Here is a 20,918-nt window from a genome sequence, read left to right on the forward strand (position 1 = left end):
AAATATGTTTTTGACAGATATTTTGACATCCCACATGTGCTATATGCTATACATGTATATAGTATTATGCTAAAGAACTGTCAAAATACTGAAATACCAAAATATCTGCCAAAAACTTAATTTTTACATTTCGTAACTGCAAAAAATATTATACTTAACAGAGAAAAAAATTACTATAGATGCCATATGGCTGTCACTTCCAACTAGATGTCACTTGATAATGACAATAAGCCTAAATAGGCCTATCCTGCAAAATATTAAAAATATATTACCTTACTGCAGCCAGTTTTGAAGCTTTCATTTTCATTGTGTCTTATTATGACATGCTATGCTGCAGGCCCTACATAATGTAAAATTTACATTGTAAATGAAACGTAGAACCACATGTGATGGTTCTTAGTTGCAAAAACAGGAACATCTATCAAGAATGGGAAACAATGGTTTGAGTGAACCATACATATTTTTTGGTGTAGAATCCAAATATGCAATAAAAGTGGGGAATTCCCATACGAAAATACAAAGCTGACCTTGCCCATGCAGGAGCAGTGGTCAGGAGGGTGCCAGTTTTAGCACAGGCAGATATCCCCTTTACGAATATCAACTTTGACCTCAAAACTTTTTTTGTGCGATGTGTCATTTTCGAGATATTTAGTTGTCTCAGGTTCCATTTTCTTCTTTATTCCCTTATTTCACAATTAATATTTAGCTATCATATATTTACAATTTTGTGATAACCTAAAATCTAAAATTTAGAGCAAAAAACAAAGCTTTAAATATAACACAGTCAGGTCTACCAGGACACGTGGGTGAGACAGAAAATGTGTGCATACACAGAGGGAGGGGAGGAAGGAAGTAGTAGGGAATCTTAAGAAAAACAATGAAAAACTGAAGAGGAATTACTATTTCTGAAAGCCACAAGCTGTAGTAAAATTAGTACTCATCACAGCACACTCAAAAGGCAATGGAGGCAACGTGGGACAATGCCAATCAGTCCCTCTAGTCAGAGACTATAGTTGCTTAAAATCAGTGACTGGAAGTTCTTAATAGTTCATATGTTGAATGACTGTAGCTTATCTAATAACAACAAACTTTTACATAGCAGGCCAACATCCAGTGTTTCTTCGGGAATAGCTGACAAAAGAATCACTTGCTCTCGTCATTAGCTCCGTCACAGAAAACTTCAGGAAATTATATAGAAACCACTTTTTGGTTACAAAATTAAGATTTCACTAATATGATACAGCACAGTTTCTTTAATCTGTGAAATTACAAGTGGTAGGTCAAAGCCTGGCTAATTACAAATGGTAGGTCACATCCTGGCTGAAAACATACAAGAGTAGAACTTGTCTATCTTTCCATGGAACCTAAAACAGAAGAAAAATGACATCAACTGCTTTCCTCTACTCACTTCTTAACCAGCTATTATCAATATTGGTTCTAAATATCCAGCTTAGAACTCCCCCTTAAGATTCCTATGGACAGGGCAGTCTGTGAGGTGTACTTTTTCAAATAATATACGTTCACAGCCATCAGTTGCACCTTCACACATTTCCTGTCTATGCTCTTTTAATATCTAAATAATTGGATCATTGTGTCAACTAATTGCAGACGTGTGAAAGTTAAATACTCACCTTTCTTCTGCGGTACACTAACAGGTACCAATTCATCTTTGTATGCCCCTGTTTTGTATGCCTCTGCACTTTTCTTGTAGCTGTTTAATGCATATTGGTCTTGATCTTCACGAGAAAACCCATAATTCTTAGCTGTATTTTCAGCACAGTTTCCCATATGGATGTGATGGTAAACATCAAGCAGTCCGTCAAAAACAACACCATCCTGCAAGAGGAGAAACATGTAACTTTTGAAACAGACTGAAGTATTGACAAAATACAATAGGAATAAACAAATACCAGTTAATGCAGTATGATATACTTACAAGAATGATAACATTTGTACCTTACTCCTAATTATTGTTTAGTAAAAGCCTTCAACAAAACAGTCACAATACCATTAGTTCTACATTTAACTCTTGAATGTTGCACAACTAGGTATTCAAAAACAAATATTGTAGTCATTTTTTAAATTACACAGAATACTAGTAATGATCACTTTCAATATTTCTTAACATCCAGATTGGAACTCTTTCATATATTTTACTTTTTGAAGAATGTGGCATATCCTTATACCTTAAACTCATTAATGCACTATGTTAGAAAACACGAATTTCCCAATCATCTACACACCTGGAAATTGAAATAAGAACACCGTGAATTCATTGTCCCAGGAAGGGGAAACTTTATTGACACATTCCTGGGGTCAGATACATCACATGATCACACTGACAGAACCACAGGCACATAGACACAGGCAACAGAGCATGCACAATGTCGGCACTAGTACAGTGTATATCCACCTTTCGCAGCAATGCAGGCTGCTATTCTCCCATGGAGACGATCGTAGAGATGCTGGATGTAGTCCTGTGGAACGGCTTGCCATGCCATTTCCACCTGGCGCCTCAGTTGGACCAGCGTTCGTGCTGGACGTGCAGACCGCGTGAGACGACGCTTCATCCAGTCCCAAACATGCTCAATGGGGGACAGATCCGGAGATCTTGCTGGCCAGGGTAGTTGACTTACACCTTCTAGAGCACGTTGGGTGGCACGGGATACATGCGGACGTGCATTGTCCTGTTGGAACAGCAAGTTCCCTTGCCGGTCTAGGAATGGTAGAACGATGGGTTCGATGACGGTTTGGATGTACCGTGCACTATTCAGTGCCCCTCGACGATCACCAGTGGTGTACGGCCAGTGTAGGAGATCGCTCCCCACACCATGATGCCGGGTGTTGGCCCTGTGTGCCTCGGTCGTATGCAGTCCTGATTGTGGCGCTCACCTGCACGGCGCTAAACACGCATACGACCATCATTGGCACCAAGGCAGAAGCGACTCTCATCGCTGAAGACGACACGTCTCCATTCGTCCCTCCATTCACGCCTGTCGCGACACCACTGGAGGCGGGCTGCACGATGTTGGGGCCTGAGCGGAAGACGGCCTAACGGTGTGCGGGACCGTAGCCCAGCTTCATGGAGACGGTTGCGAATGGTCCTCGCCGATACCCCAGGAGCAACAGTGTCCCTAATTTGCTGGGAAGTGGCGGTGCGGTCCCCTACGGCACTGCGTAGGATCCTACGGTCTTGGCGTGCATCCGTGCGTCGCTGCGGTCCGGTCCCAGGTCGACGGGCACGTGCACCTTCCGCCGACCACTGGCGACAACATCGACGTACTGTGGAGACCTCACGCCCCACGTGTTGAGCAATTCGGCGGTACGTCCACCCGGCCTCCCGCATGCCCACTATACGCCCTTGCTCAAAGTCCGTCAACTGCACATACGGTTCACGTCCACGCTGTCGCGGCATGCTACCAGTGTTAAAGACTGCGATGGAGCTCCGTATGCCATGGCAAACTGGCTGACACTGACGGCGGCGGTGCACAAATGCTGCGCAGCTAGCGCCATTCGACGGCCAACACCGCGGTTCCTGGTGTGTCCGCTGTGCCGTGCGTGTGATCATTGCTTGTACAGCCCTCTCGCAGTGTCCGGATTAAGTATGGTGGGTCTGACACACCGGTGTCAATGTGTTCTTTTTTCCATTTCCAGGAGTGTATATCCTTTTGATGGTAATATATTGCTGATTTCTAGTTCACCTCCTGTTACCTTGAGTATTACTGAATTTTCATCATGAATTTATATTATTTCTTCAAAATATACCAATTATAATAATTGCTAATTGCCAAATTCACCAGCCTATTACTGGCTGAGCCTCCAAAAAGGGGGGAAGGAGGGATTAGGTAGCCTGGAACAGGTAGATTTTGCTGACTGATGATTGGCCTTTAACTCTGAAATGGAAGGAAATTTAAATGAATCACAAAGTCCACTTGTTTAAAATGTTTCAAACACACCTGCATTCAGACCTTTTAGTGATGAATCCTTCGCCGATATGCTTTGAAAATGATGGAAAATTATATATATGATGGTCACGAAAAGCTGAATAGTTTGTACCTAATTACAGTACCTCATAAATGAAATTTTCTTTTGTGGCTGCACTACAGGATATAGGACATAGAAGAAAGAAAGAAAGAAAGAAAGATGGAATGAGTGAAAGAAGGAATGGTTTAGGTTTAATATCTTGTTGATATTAAAGTTATATGAATTATGAGCTCTGTTAGATAATTATAAGTACAAACAATGAGCCTAAATGTGCTATATTAGGTAGCACATGGACACCATTCATTTTCCAAGTAAATATGAATGAATATTAGAGTTACATTGATACTGTGGGTGAACAGTTAACAGTATCCTGCACATACTTTTTATTTGTTTTTATTTATTTATTTTGTGTTCCATAGATCCATATGGGAAAATATCCCTGGACATAGAACGAGTCAAGGTTTTTACAGTTTATTGTTTTGTGCACAGATGCATTGATCTTATCATTAGATTAAAGAAACTGAAGTTTAGCATATACCCTTACATATTAGTTAAGATACAGGACATCTGAAAGAATATACAGTCATACATAAATTTGGGTATTGTATTAAGTTACACTGTACTTACAGAGTATGATTAATCAATTGTAGAGGTCACACAGTAAGGTCTAAGCACAAACAAGAGATTCTATGCATTTTTGCTAAGAAATCCATCAATACTGTAACAAGATTCATCTAAAAGGAACTGCTTCAGATTTTCTTTAAACTTGGGCATGTTTCCAACCAGTTCTTTAATGTGCAGTAGGAGGGCATTAAAAATCTTGGTGCCACTGTATAATACCCCCTTCTGGACCATGCTTTCCGTTTTTAGTTCATAATGAGTATCCAGTTTCCTTCGGGTGTTATAACTGTGGTAAGAGCTATTGATTTTGAATAAGTTGCTATTTTTTGAAACAAAGCACATCAGGGAAAATATATATTGGGCAGGTGTCGTAAGGATTTGTAGAGCTCTAAACAGATCCCTGCACGAGTGCCTAGGATGTACTCCACACACAATTCTCACATTTTCAAAGCATATTGGCGAAGGGTTCATCACTAAAAGGTCTGAATGCAGGTGTGTTTGAAACATTTTAAACAAGTGGACTTTGTGATTCATTTAAATTTCCTTCCATTTCAGAGTTAAAGGCCAATCATCAGTCAGCAAAATCTACCTGTTCCAGGCTACCTAATCCCTCCTTCTCCCCTTTTTGGAAGCTCAGCCAGTAATAGGCTGGTGAATTTGGCAATTAGCAATTATTATAATTGGTATATTTTGAAGAAATAATATAAATTCATGATGAAAATTCAGTAATACTCAAGGTAGCAGGAGGTGAACTAGAAATTGCTTCTGTGCTTGGAACACTTTTTTTGCTATTGGTTGATTTCCCCAAAATATTATACCATAGGCCATAAGTTGGTGAAAACAGACAAAATATGCAGTTTTTATTGTGCTCATTTCCCTAGTGTCTGAAATTATTCTTAAGGCAAACGTTGCTGAGCTTAGCCTTTTGCACAGATCTTGAATATGGTGACGCCACTTCATTTTGCTATCTATATGCAGACACAAGAATTTGGAGGACTCAACCTTCAAAATCTCGTGCTCACCCATTTTTAGGTTCATTTCCTTAGTAACATTTGTGTTACAAGAGAAATGAATGTAATTTGTCTTTTTTATGTTCACTGTAATGCCATTGGTTTCAAACCAGTTTGTCAAATCTGCAAAAGCTTTATTTGCAGCCTCATTTGACACATTCCCTGAGAGATTATTAACTGATAAAGTGGTGTCGTCAGTAAACACGAGTATTTTCCCATAATCTGTACATAGTGCTAAGTCATTTATAAATATTAGAAAGAGCAGTGGGTCCAATACTGAGCCTTTGGGTACTCCTGCAGTAATGGAGCCCCATTCTGAAGATACCTGGCCACCATGCAGTCCTTCCATGATTACTTCTACTTTCTACCACACAGATAGGATTCAAGCCACGAGCCTACGGTTCCACCCATTCCTAGGGTCTTCGCTTTACTCAAGAGAATAAGGTGACTTACACTGTCAAAAGCTTTTGACAGGGCACAAAATATTCCAACCGTCGTCATATTATTATTTATGGCTTCCATAACATTGTCAACAAAGGCATGTATTGCACCCACAGTTGATACCCCTTTCCGAAAGCCAAACTGGCTACTGCTGAGGATGTTATATTTACTAAGATGCTCAACCATTCTGCTATGCATCAATTTCTCTAGTACCTTGGAGAAAACAGAGTAATGAAATTGGTTGATAGTTTGTAGCCTCAGTCTTTACTCCCTTTTATAAATTGGTCGTATAAGCCCATATTTTAGCCTGTCGGGAAAAACACCTTCTTCCAATGACGTATTACTAATATGGCAGAGGACTGTACTTATTTCTTTACAACAGTATTTCAGTAACTTGCTGGAAATGTTGTCAACTCCAGCAGAATTTTTACATTTTAAAGACATAATTATTTTTTCTAATTCTATCACTGTAGTTTTTAGAAGATGCATCTCATCTGTTTTGTTAGTTAAGGTGTTATGCAAGTATTCTGTAGCTTTCTTTACAGAACCCTGACATCCCATTTGGTTGGCGACTGTTAGAAAATGATTGTTAAAGATGTTAGCCACCATTTCGGGAGCATCCACCGAAAGGCTCCCAGTTCTTAAGCTAATCACTTCTTTGGCAGATAGGCTTTTCCCCGTCTCGCTATTAACATATTTCCATATGGTTTTCATTTTTTTTATTTGATTTGTCAATTTCCTTTTTTAGATACATACTTTTAGATTTCTGGATCACCTTCCTTAACATCTTAGAGTACACTTTATATTGCCCCATCACTGCAGTATTGTTAGACTGTCTGGCTGAGGCATACAATTTGCTTTTTGTTTTACATGAAATTTTGATACCCTGGGTAATCCATGGCTTAAATGCAGGGTTACATTGATTTTCTCTGACTCTTATTTGGAAACAACTCCTCAAAAAGATTTGATGTTAAATTAATAAATACATTAAATTTTGTGTTGACATCTGCTGAGTTGAATACTTCAGACCAGTCAACTAACTGTGGCTTCTGCCTGTATGTCTCCATTGTTTCTTTATTTATTGGTCTCACATTTTTCAAGATAGCTTTTGGTTTTCTGTTAAGATTTAAATGGGGGATTGTCAGAAGTATAGCATCACGGTCTGACAACCCATTTAGGACTTGACTGGCTGTCAAGCTACTGTGCCTAGACTTATCAACAAACACATTATCAATTAGAGTACTGGAGTGGTCAGTTATCCTAGTGGGAAATTCAACTACTTGTGGTAGATTGTAACAGCTCATTAGTTGCTCCAGCTCCATTCTGTCATAACTTTCATTCAGGAAATTTACATTAAAGTCGCCTAGTATTATGGCTGAAATTTTTTTCCTGTACAATTTTGATAACATTGCTTCAATCTATTTGAGAAAGATTCCAAGATTCCCTGATACACTATTTGTTGCCAGTGAGAACAGTTTTTCTTCAAGTCACTCAGCAGATCACATTTCTTTCCCTCTGCTTCCGTGAGTCATGCCAAGTAGTATGAAATTTAATTTTGACACTAAAAATCAAATTAAAATTAATGAAGATTGGCACATTTATCAGACATGGAAAGTAGCAACAAAACCATTAAGGAATATCTGCTTTCGTGGATGGCTTTCCATCAGCACACAATTGGATAAGAAGAGGCTAAGATGCAGAGATCAATGGAAAATTTTAAAAAATTTAACAAAAGGGCATTTTTGTTTGCATTAATTATTCTTCCTGGTACTATTGACCACTGTGTTGTCATCTGGAAGAGAAATTTTGATTCAAATTCTTCACCTTTTTTTCTTTGATTTTTTAATGAAATGATGAAGATAAAGCGCATATTAATCAGCTGAGAATGAGCTCATCCAGCCAGTTTAGAAGAACCTATTTTTGAAGATTATATCTTAAACACAGTACAACCTAGCTCATTCCCATTCACACCCTACTGTCACACATGAACGTAAGAGTAATCTAGGAGAATCCTTTAAGAATCCAGGGAACATACTCCAAACCTCTGAGTTGTTGACTCTTTACTGCTTTAGTCAGCAACCCTTTTTTTCTCATACTGTGCCACAAATCAGATTAATTAATGACATCTTGATATAATTTTAATTCATAAATAAAGATGACCAAAGAACAGTTTTACTGTAGTGTCAGTCTTCAAGTCCAACAACTGGTATTACAGTTGAAAGGAAACTTAAGGCTCAGAATACACTCACTTTTTTATAAGCTTCTCCAATAGAGAGAGATTGGTATTGACATTTCAGTTATCATCCTAAACATATTTTTCACCTGAAATGTATCCTCATGCTGAAGCATTCCAAATGCCTGTGCCTGACACTGGTATCCCTTCTGCTTGAGCTATGACAAGTAAGAAATTTTGTCTAACAGCAGTTATAATTAATACATCCATGTGAATAAGGTTTATTAATAGTGTATGGTACTTCTGTTACCGACACAACTGAACTTTCTCTATCGAATGCAAACATCATGGCAATGCAGTAGCAGTACCTTCACAATTAAAGATACTTACTGCTGAGATTTGTAAGCATCTGTGAGAAGATGGAAGAGCCTTTATTGCAATGATTTGTGCAGATTATTATTAGTAACAAATTTCAAAATTTTTCCAGAAGATCCTTAACTACAACCTGAATGGGACAGACAGATATTGAAAGATGTTGGAAAAGAAGGGACTTTTGTTTGAGAGTTTGGAACATCAATAGCTTAATCCTTGAAAGAAAGAAACAAAGAAGTAGTATCCAACTTGAAAATGGAAAATAGTTTTGATTTGTTGATGGAAATCATTTCTAAAAATAGAATGGAGAAGGGAATTTAGCTTTTTATCATAACATATTAAACAAATTAATGAAACCAAAGACGAAATTACTCTTAACCCAGATTATCAAAGTATCTTTCCCTTAATCATGGAAAATATATACGCTGAGCATCATCCCTGATATCCAGTCCATCACATGCATAATAAGTTTCGAATTAATATGGATCTATCCAACAGAAAAACTATATTTTTTAGATACGGAGAAAATTTTAATTTCATATAAAATATAATACGCAAAGAATAATTATGTTACAGTTATAAACAATAAAAGTATGATCAGTCTGTTATTAAATTACATAAAAATCCATTGAACTCTGGAAACATGATTTACCTGAGTATTATACGATAACATTTTTCTTTTTTTCTTCAGAAGCTTTTAGAAAAAATTTTATCATTCACCTATTCTGAATAATCAAAACTACAAACTATTTACTGATAGAAAGAGCCTGCCTACAAAAGTTAATCATCGTCACTGGTATCAGTATCTCCATTTGTAAGCCCACTGGCATTTCTTTCTTTCCATCACTCCTCCCATAGTATATTGTCATCTGAGCTATCCATAGCATTGGATTATGCAGCACTCTTTGACTACTTTTATAACAGATTCACCTGAGATTCTGACCCAGGCAGTAAGTGCCCACCGGCTCAGCATGGATAATGAGTATTTCTTTAACTTCCCCCTGTAGCATGGGCACTGTCTCCAAGAAGTCACTCAACTGTTACATGTAAGCTTTAAAAGGTCTGTTCACAACAATATCCATTACTTGAAGTTGTAAGGTCAGGCTGCACAAAATTATTACCATGAATGTGTGGTACTTTGGTATCAGATCCTCAACTTCCTGGCTGTAGTGTTCGCTGAAAGAAGTGAGCACCAATGTTTTCCTTCTGTTTAGGAAAGAGCTTGGTATTCTGCTCCAAACAACCTTCAATCAATCTAGCATCACGTCATTTGTCATCAACCTCTTTGTTGGCTTCTAACTATAAGTCTTGCAGGCAGTTTTTGTTTCAGTATCTTTTTCCTGCAAAGTATGCCATATGATGGAACCACCTTCCATCTGCTAGTGCGCCCAGTATTACTGTTATTCTGGACTTTTCACTGCCAGAACTTACAGGAACACTTTTAATACCCTTCACATCAACAGTAACATTTGATAACATATATGGCCTAGCAAAGTTCTGTAGATTGATTATACGATACTCATCTTATGGTTCAAATGGCTCTAAGCACTATGGGAGATAACATCTGAAATCATCAGTCCCCTAGAACTTAGAACTACTTAAACCTAACTAACTTAAGGACATCACACACATCCATGCTCGAGGCAGGATTCGAACCTGCGACCGTAGTGGTCACACGGTTCCAGACTGAAGCGTTTAGAACCACTTGGCCACACCAGCCGGCTCTCATCTTATGCCAAGGGAAATTGCTGAGCAAGCATTTTTCTGCGTTTTAATGTAAGATGTAAGCCCAACCCTCCTCCTCCTCCTCCTTCTTCTTCTTATTATTATTCTTCTTCTTCACCTCAAAATTATTCTTCTGTTCCAGTTTGGATGATTTATTGAGTAATTGGGAAGCCTTCACTGCATATCTTTTGCATGTACTGAAAAACATGGTACTCCAATTCATGAAACATTGAAACTTCCTGGCAGATTAAAACTGTGTGCCCGACCGAGACTCGAACTCGGGACCTTTGCCTTTCGCGGGCAAGTGCTCTACCAGCACTTGCCCGCGAAAGGCAAAGGTCCCGAGTTCGAGTCTCGGTCGGGCACACAGTTTTAATCTGCCAGGAAGTTTCATATCAGCGCACACTCCGCTGCAGAGTGAAAATCTCATTCTGGAAACATCCCCCAGGCTGTGGCTACGCCATGTCTCCGCAGTATCCTTTCTTTCAGGAGTGCTAGTTCTGCATGGTTCGCAGAAGAGCTTCTGTAAAGTTTGGAAGGCAGAGACGAGGTACTGGCAGAAGTAAAGCTGTGAGGACCGGACGTGAGTCGTGCTTCGGTAGCTCAGCTGGTAGAGCACTTGCCCGCGAAAGGCAAAGGTCCCGAGTTCGAGTCTCGGTCGGGCACACAGTTTTAATCTGCCAGGAAGTTTCATATCAGCGCACACTCCGCTGCAGAGTGAAAATCTCATTCTGGAATCATGAAACATTGCCAGTTTTGGTCCCCTCATTATCTGCAATTCTTTAATTTGTTCTTCATCTGACACCGCCTACAAAAATTCACTTATGCGGTCTCAAACTTTCCTTCCTGCTGCAGAGTTGTTTGTAGCCTCTGCCTCATGATTCACCATTAACTTTAAATTAGCATTCTATTTTCTGCATGAACCAGCTGTGAACTCATAGATCCATGTTCCTCAACAGAGTCACAGCTGTCATCATCAACCATTATCAGTTGCTACAATTTACCATTCTTACTGCATTTACAATATAAGGAAACTGAATGACAATAATACATTGTCCTCTCAGTTCTCTACAGCTGAATCAGCAGAAATCTTACAACCTCTGATTAACACAGCAGCCAGCCTTGAAAAATAACAGTATGGCAGAGCAGTATCAACTTTGGCATCTTCACTGAAGCTCACATTTTATTTCATGTGCTGCATTTCATATTCTGTGCGAACATATTTGCATTAGCATTAATTTGTATGATGTGCTAAATTCTACATTGGGCCACCATCAATGACGATTATGTCTATCTAACACTCACAGACTGGCAATGTGACAACTGTGTGTTGTCAAGGACATGACAGTTTCATTTAATCAATGAGAGGTGAGAAAAAGAGGCAATGTATTTCCACATATAAGTAGCAATGAAATTTATAATCTCTGTTGTCACAAATATTTTTCTGTTTCTTCTCAATATGTTGTGATTTCTGGGGTTCTGGTTACTGTGGGACCTGAGGACACAGCTGTTTTTTCCAAATATATATAAGCAGATTAGTATCGATACTGATGTGATAATGTAACAATATTCCTTTGTCTCTTGCTTGTCTGCTCGTTGCTCTTTCATTTGCTGCAAAGAACTAGACTATGACACACCCCCTTTTGTTCGTATCATACCTCATGGCAAGCACTGACATCATTGCTATGCAAAACATGTAAGCATGCCACTAGCTTCTAAGTAGACTTTCACTGTCTCCTGCAAAATCTACACATTATCCGTCCAATTTTAAAGTCAAATCAGTTCAGACTACAAATGGATTCAGGCAGTTTAAATGTGGCAGATGTTCATGAAAAGCCAATGTACATGGTGTACGTTCCCAAGGTTGGCAGTATGATGCAAGCAGCTCACCACTCTTTTTCACATTTGTCTTAGTTCTCAACCAGTCTAGTGTCACTGTTCTCCCTCTAAGCCATCCAAAATATTCCAAATAAATCTGCATGTCACCCCAGTTGCCAAACATTGTATTAATCTATTATATAACACAAAAATGTTAACCTCAGCAGCAATAATGTAATCAACAAACTTAAGATGATCCTGCATTTTTCTAATGCCAAATTTGGGAAAAAAAACCTCATCTTATAACCAGATAAATCTGGGAATTTAAAAAAGGAACTGATATAATGAAACAGCCAACTGGAATGCCCCAAACTTGCGGTATGTCTAACTACACATGCCTTAGACAATATCCACGCAATCTGGTTTCACTGCATATATATATATATATAAAACAAAGATGATGTGACTTACCAAACGAAAGCGCTGGCACGTCGATAGACACACAAATAAACACAAACATACACACAAAATTCAAGCTTTCGCAACAAACTGTTGCCTCATCAGGAAAGAGGGAAGGAGAGGGAAAGACGAAAGGATGTGGGTTTTAAGGGAGAGGGATAGGAGTCATTCCAATCCCAGGAGTGGAAAGACTTACCTTAGGGGGAAAAAAGGACGGGTATACACTCGCACGCACACACACACATATCCATCCAGACATATGCAGACACATGCAGACATATTTAAAGACAAAGAGTTTGGGCAGAGATGTCAGTCGAGGCGGAAAAGCAGAGGCAAAGATGTTGTTGAATGACAGGTGAGGTATGAGTGGTGGCAACTTGAAATTAGCGGAGATTGAAGCCTGGTGGGTAACTCGCACGCACACACACACATATCCATCCAGACATATGCAGACACATGCAGACATATTTAAAGACAAAGAGTTTGGGCAGAGATGTCAGTCGAGGCGGAAAAGCAGAGGCAAAGATGTTGTTGAATGACAGGTGAGGTATGAGTGGTGGCAACTTGAAATTAGCGGAGATTGAAGCCTGGTGGGTAACGAGAAGAGAGGATATATTGAAGAACAAGTTCCCATCTCCGGAGTTCGGATAGGTTGGTGTTGGTGGGAAGTACCCAGATAACCCGGACGATGTAACACTGTGCCAAGATGTGCTGGCCGTGCACCAAGGCATGTTTAGCCACAGGGTGATCCTCATTACCAACAAACACTGTCTGCCTGTGTCCATTCATGTGAATGGACAGTTTGTTGCTGGTCATTCCCACATAGAATGCATCACAGTGTAGGCAGGTCAGTTGGTAAATCACGTGGGTGCTTTCACACGTGGCTCTGCCTTTGATCGTGTACACCTTCCGGGTTACAGGACTGGAGTAGGTGGTGGTGGGAGGGTACATGGGACAGGTTTTACACCGGGGGGCGGTTACAAGGATAGGAGCCAGAGGGTAGGGAAGGTGGTTTGGGGATTTCATAGGGATGAACTAACAGGTTACGAAGGTTAGGTGGACGGCGGAAAGACACTCTTGGTGGAGTGGGGAGGATTTCATGAAGGATGGATCTCATTTCAGGGCAGGATTTGAGAAAGTCTTATCCCTGCTGGAGGGTGGCAGGTGATTGGCGTGAAAGGAAATGCTCCATCGCAGCGAGGCCCTGGACACAAATATTCTGCATGTCCAGGGCCTCGCTGCGATGGAGCATTTCCTTTCACGCTGATCACCTGCCACCCTACCTAAAACCTCTTTCCTCATTACCTTAGCCAGCTTCATCCTGACCCACAACTTCTTCACTTTTGAAGGCCAGACATACCAACAATTAAAGGGAACAGCCATGGGTACCAGGATGGCCCCCTCGTACGCCAACCTATTCATGGGTCGTCTAGAAGAAGCCTTCTTGGTTACCCAGGCCTACCAACCCAAAGTTTGGTACAGATTTATTGATGACATCTTCATGATCTGGACTCACAGTGAAGAAGAACTCCAGAATTTCCTCTCCAACCTCAACTCCTTTGGTTCCATCAGATTCACCTGGTCCTCCTCCAAATCCCATGCCACTTTCCTTGACGTTGACCTCCATCTGTCCAATGGCCAGCTTCACACGTCCGTCCACATCAAACCCACCAACAAGCAACAGTACTTCCATTATGACAGCTGCCACCCATTCCACATCAAACGGTCCCTTCCCTACAGCCTAGGTCTTCGTGGCAAACGAATCTGCTCCAGTCCGGAATCCCTGAACCATTACACCAACAACCTGACAACAGCTTTCGCATCCCGCAACTACCCTCCCGACCTGGTACAGAAGCAAATAACCAGAGCCACTTCCTCATCCCCTCAAACCCAGAACCTCCCACAGAAGAACCACAAAAGTGCCCCACTTGTGACAGGATACTTTCCGGGACTGGACCAGACTCTGAATGTGGCTCTCCAGCAGGGATACGACTTCCTCAAATCCTGCCCTGAAATGAGATCCATCCTTCATGAAATCCTCCCCACTCCACCAAGAGTGTCTTTCCGCCGTCCACCTAACCTTCGTAACCTGTTAGTTCATCCCTATGAAATCCCCAAACCACCTTCCCTACCCTCTGGCTCCTATCCTTGTAACCGTCCCCGGTGTAAAACCTGTCCCATGCACCCTCCCACCACCACCTACTCCAGTCCTGTAACCCGGAAGGTGTACACGATCAAAGGCAGAGCCACGTGTAAAAGCACCCACGTGATTTACCAACTGACCTGCCTACACTGTGATGCATTCTATGTGGGAATGACCAGCAACAAACTGTCCTTTCACATGAATGGACACAGGCAGACAGTGTTTGTTGGTAATGAGGATCACCCTGTGGCTAAACATGCCTTGGTGCACGGCCAGCACATCTTGGCACAGTGTTACACCATCCGGGTTATCTGGATACTTCCCACCAACACCAACCTATCCGAACTCCGGAGATGGGAACTTGTTCTTCAATATATCCTCTCTTCCCGTTACCCACCAGGCCTCAATCTCCGCTAATTTCAAGTTGCCACCACTCATACCTCACCTGTCATTCAACAACATCTTTGCCTCTGCTTTTCCGCCTCGACTGACATCTCTGCCCAAACTCTTTGTCTTTAAATATGTCTGCTTGTGTCTGTATATGTGTGGATGGATATATATGTGTGTGTGTGTGTGTGTGTGTGTGTGTGTGTGTGTGTGTGTGTGTGTGTGCGCGCGAGTGTATACCCGTCCTTTTTTCCCCCTAAGGAAAGTCTTTCCGCTCCCGGGATTGGAATGACTCCTTACCCTCTCCCTTAAAACCCACATCCTTTCGTCTTTCCCTCTCCTTCCCTCTTTCCTGATAAGGCAACAGTTTGTTGTGAAAGCTTGAATTTTGTGTGTATGTTTGTGTTTGTTTGTGTGTCTATCGACCTGCCAGCGCTTTCGTTTGGTAAGTCACATCATCTTTGTTTTTAGATATATTTTTCCCACGTGGAATGTTTTCCTCTATTATATATATATAATAAAGCAATTTTAACCCAACCACTAAGGTTCAAATATCAACATGAACAGCTCTTACAAAAATCTACTTTTAAGTATGTGTGAACTACTACTATGCTAACCAACTGTGACAAACCACCTCAAGAGCATCTACTATGTGGCCCACTACCAATTACAGCAACAATTACCAAATTAAAATCTCTAACAAAATCCCAATTTTCTTCTCATCTGCCCACGAAAAAGTACTTTGCTACTACTACATCTATGATCCTTTCTGCTCTTCAACCACAAACACTAACTTTAATTTCTAACCTGCATTATCCCAAAATGCGTTCCAATGTTCACTCTGTATTCCCTTAACTCTCCCTAAACAGACAAGAAACAAAACTAAATGAAATGAAGATGACAGAGTAATGGAATTCTGAAATGTGTACTGCACCTCTAGGTACAGCTGACATCTTTGAAGCTAATGAGTATATGTCCTCATTCCAGCAAACATAAATTGAAAGCTCATTACTTGTTTCAGAAGTTGTATGAGAACTCTAGAACAGATATAAACAAACAAAACAAAATACAAATTGAAGGTTCAGACAGTTGAAAACATTGAACTGAATCTTCCGATCAGCTCATTTGATCTCTTTTCCTCAAGATTAAAGCGAATATCTTTTTCCATGGAGGATATTGAATTAACTGACTGTTTAAAAGTGCAATACATAAGGAATTTGTTGTGACTGATTTATAATACTATAAATGAACATTCTAATTTTAAGCAACAATTTACAATGGCAACTATATTTTGATGATGCTACAACATAAATCTATACAAAACTTGCTCCTTACAAACATTTCATGAGGCAACTAGCAGCACAGTCCAGCTTCTCATCAGTATCATTAAGTATCTACAGTCAAATGACTTGACTGCAAACAAATAAAATTCAGAGAACAATGTTAAGTAAGTGAATATAGTCACTTTCATGTAACTTGCACAACACAAGCAGTGCACACCAGGAAAGTTGTGTGGAGGAATGAATGTTGTGTGTTCCACACTAAACTGGTATTTGGAATGACATCTCATGTCAACGATGGGATCACATCATGATGTAAGTTAAATGTTTAAAACCAATGTAAATACTGTATGCAAATATGCAAATCGTGTGTGTGTGTGTGTGTGTGTGTGTGTGTGTGTGTGTGTGTGTGTGTGTGTGTCAATATGAAATGAAGGCTGGCTGATGTGGCACAAACAAAAGAAAAAAAAAACAGGAAAAAATATTAATGGTCTACATGTTTAACTCACATTACAACACTCTTCTTGTGAAGTTTAGTACACACTGTGATCCATTGTTGAGACTCACTGCCACAGTTCTTTGTTGTGGACTTTTTATGGCAGACTTCTTCACTTTGCCACGCAAAGACTCGTATCACAAGTTGGTTAGATTCAAGGAAAGCAGAAAGCTGAAAGCTGAGTCACCTGCTGCACTGCTGGCAGAATGTACAGGACGTAAATGAAGCAAAGTTGCTGAAATGGTTTTCCTGGTAAGCCTGGCGAGTTCTCTCCACATTTACAAGTGGCTTAGTTTTCAAACATACTGTAATAATCCTACAGGTTTCATTTAGTGCCTTGTCAACTTAGTTTGCATGGGTAGATTTCTAACTGACTGAGCATGCATATGTAGTATCATTCATTTGATTCTGACTGGATGATGTACACAAACTGTACGGATCACAGTGTCCTACAATCAGAGGATCATGCACCACGATCTTCACATGGTTATCTCTAGACAGGGACAGGTCAATGTAGTACAAAACAGCTTCTGCTATGCACTGTACAGTTGCAGATAAAAATATATACGTAAATATAAACATATATCTAAGATTCTGTAACTTACCAAATGAAAATGTTGGTACATTGATAGAGACAATAACAAATACAAACACACACACAAATTTCAAGCTTTCGCAACCCACGGTTGCTTCATCAGGAAAGAGGGAATTCCCACGTGGAATGTTTCCCTCTATTATATAAATATAAACATAGATTAAGCTGATCACAAGGGTTCACAGGACAAACACCATACCCACAATCTGTACTAATTACAGTGTAAGTAACAGGGGAGGGGCATTCCACAACAGCTCCTCACAGTCTCTCAAGAACACCAGTTCTTGTATTTTCTACAATCATCACCATTCTATATAGCTTTCATTTGCAGATTCCATCAATGCACCAAATTGTTCAACCTACAATGTACCAAATTTTATAAATCACTCTTCATGACAGATCATAGGGAATCTCTGCAAGGAGCAGGTAACTGCCATCTGGTAATATGACAACCCTCCATCCGTATTATTGGGTTTGATCAAGAGGCCAAAAACTCTTATAAATAAGATTACAAGAAAGAATTTACTCCAGAGTTTGTATCTGGAGTGCTACTGAATAAGTATTGCAATAAAGGTCAACATAAATGGAATGAATTAAATGGACTGACATGAAAATGCATTGAGATGAAATTATGCTAGTGATTAGCAGGAAACAATATGTGGAAACATCAGTTACAATGAAAGTTTGTGTCAGGCCTGGAGATGTGCTAAGACAGCCTAATTGTTCACTAACTCTCCATGATAAACAGGAAATCCAGCTACGTCCCATCTGGCACAAATTTTTAATTTTTTCTACATATTCAATGTACATAAATGTTAAGCCATTAGCTATAGAGCCATTTGGTGTCATATTTTCTTTAATCTTTAGCTCTCACAAAAAGCTGGTTTTGTCAAATTGGAATATATTCAGTTGTGGCAATATAGATGATTACTGATTTTCATCATATGTATTCTTTCAAGCTACAGATAGTCTGCCTACTGATCTACTGGTGAAGCACATTGCTGGAAAAACAAAATATTGCCAGTTGTTTGTAAGTAATGTATTAAGTGACTCTCTGAAATCACACTGTTGATTTCTGCCAGACTGAACAATTTGAACAATGTACACTTACCACAAGATTGACACCTCCATAACTTGTTTCTCCTCTCTTCATGTAAAATGGTACATTTGACATAGATTCCATGCCACCTGCAAGGGCAACTTCCTGATGGCCACACATCAAACTTTGGCTTGCCAGCATTATAGATTTCATTCCTGATGCACACACCTTATTTACTGTTGTGCATATTGTAGACTTGGGCAGACCTGTAAAAGTTTAATTACAATGCTCAAAAAAATTTTGGTAAAGAGCAATGCGAACTTCATGGGCCAATGAACAGGAAAATGGTTTTCACTAAAGAAACAGTGACATCAGTGGTGAATGCAATTTAGCTCTCATTAAATTATTATTGCTCGAATTTAATCTTGTTCATCCCCAACAATAGTTTCTTCAAACCATGCCACATGAGACATTTCTGAAAAGGTGACTCATGAGTAACTGCCCAGATAGTTCAGCTGTTATGAGAATTGCCCTTGAAAAATCCCAGCCCCAGGTTTTTTTTTTTTTTGTTACGGTTTTAGGGCGCAAAACTGCTACGGTCATAAGCGCACGTTCTGTGGCTTAGGGAAGGGTAAAAAACTGAATGGGAAATCAGCAGCAATGGGAGTGAAACTCAAAAATGGGAGCAACTAAAAACAGAAGGAAAATTAGAAAACTACCATAGAAGGGGGGGGGGGGGGGGAGGGGGGGGGGGTATTGTTTTCCCAAAAAAAAAAAAAAAAAAAAAAAGCTTCAAATGACTGATGTCATCTCACTGTCACTGATAAACTCGAGGATGCGATAGGCTGAGCACGTGTCATCTGCTAAAAGGGAAGATATATCAGGTGACAGCTGTAAACGGGTGCATAGCCGAGTAAAATAGGGGCACTGAAGTAAAAGGTGTCTCACTGTCCACAGTTGAGAGCAGTGGGGACAAAGCAGGGGAGGATCACCACTTAAAAGATGCCGATGGCTAAAAAGACAGTGCCCTATCAGGAGACCAGTTAAAATTATCTCCTCCCGATGACGAAGTCAGGAGGAAGAGGTCCAAACACATGGAAGAAGTTTCATGTCCTGCAATTTATTATCGGGAAGTGTAGACCAATGTGTGTGTCATAAAAGAGCAACAGAATAACATTAAACACTCTGTAGATCGGCGAAGGGAACCAAGCGAACAGCAGGCTGAAGAGAGAGGCCTTGGCCAATATATCGGCCACCTCGTTTCCACGGGTACCAACGTGTCCTGGGATCCAGAGGAACGCCACAGAGACGCCCTGAGTGGAGCAAGTGGAGGCAGTCCTGAATCTGGTGAACCAGACGGTGGACGGGATAAAGAGGTTGGAGGCCGAGGAGAGAACTGAGCGAATCCAAGCATATAATATAATGAATCTGCTTATGGCAACGGGTGTATTGGACAGGCTGGAGAACAGCGTAAAGATCCGCAGTAAAAACCGAACACTGGTCAGGAAGCCGAAATCTATTAGGAGTGTCGCCAACAATATAAGCACTCCCAACGCCAAATGTTTTTGAGCCATCAGTGTAAATGAATGTGGCATACTCCATTTGTGCACATAGAGCAGCAAATGCCCAACGATAAACGAGAGGAGGGGTACTATCTTTAGGAAGCTGACAAAGGTCACGGAGCAGGCAGGTCCGAGGGCATTGCCTAGGTGGCACCACAGCCCCAGTTGTCAAGAAAGTTTTAGGAAAGTGGAAGGAAAGAGAACGTAGCAGTCAATGTAAGCAGATTCCCGATGGTAGCAGAGAGGAAGGGTGGCCTGCATACCCTAAATCCAAGGAGGTGTCGAAAAAAAGGGCATGGGCCAGATGAGCAGGCATAGAAGACAGATGACTAGCATGACGACTCACCGACAGCTCGCCAATTGGGCAGCGGAGGTTCAGCAGTCTCAGCATAAAGGCAGTCCATGGGGCTGGTGTAAAAAACTCCAGATTCTAAATGCAATCTGTGATGGTGGTCAGAGTTGGGACACCAAAGAATAGACGGCTGAGCAGAGGAGTAAACTATGCTTCCATAGTCCAATTTCGAGCACACTAAGGTGCGATAGGGTTGAGAAGGACCACTCGGTCTGCTCCCCTGGAGCTACCATTCAGAACACTGAGGGTGTTGACAGATCGCAGACAGTGAGCCAAAAGATATGAAACGTGGGAGGACAAGCACAGTTTTCTGTCAAATGTAAGTCCTAAGAATTTAGCTACATTCGTGAACGGAAGGTCGACAGGGCCTAGATGTAGGGAAGGCAGAGGAAGCTCCATACGATGCCAAAAATTTACACAGGCGGTCTTACTGGAAGAAAAGTGGAAACCGGTTCCGATGC

At 40.6% G+C, this 20,918-nt stretch overlaps 1 protein-coding gene across 1 annotated transcript in view; it reads right to left on the reverse strand.

The window, feature by feature from the left end:
• The window catches only part of LOC124596529 (acetyl-CoA acetyltransferase, mitochondrial), a 102,011-nt gene that overhangs the window by 26,839 nt on the left and 54,254 nt on the right, over nucleotides 1-20,918 (reverse strand). The window contains exons 4-5 of the mRNA XM_047135699.1: nucleotides 18,616-18,809; nucleotides 1,632-1,836 (exon numbers count right to left, since the gene is read on the reverse strand). Of these exons, the coding sequence (XP_046991655.1) occupies nucleotides 1,632-1,836; nucleotides 18,616-18,809 (399 nt within the window). The remainder of the gene's footprint in view (nucleotides 1-1,631; nucleotides 1,837-18,615; nucleotides 18,810-20,918) is intronic.

The sequence above is a fragment of the Schistocerca americana genome, chromosome 2 (genome assembly GCF_021461395.2).
Source record: "Schistocerca americana isolate TAMUIC-IGC-003095 chromosome 2, iqSchAmer2.1, whole genome shotgun sequence".
Lineage (NCBI taxonomy): Eukaryota > Metazoa > Arthropoda > Insecta > Orthoptera > Acrididae > Schistocerca > Schistocerca americana.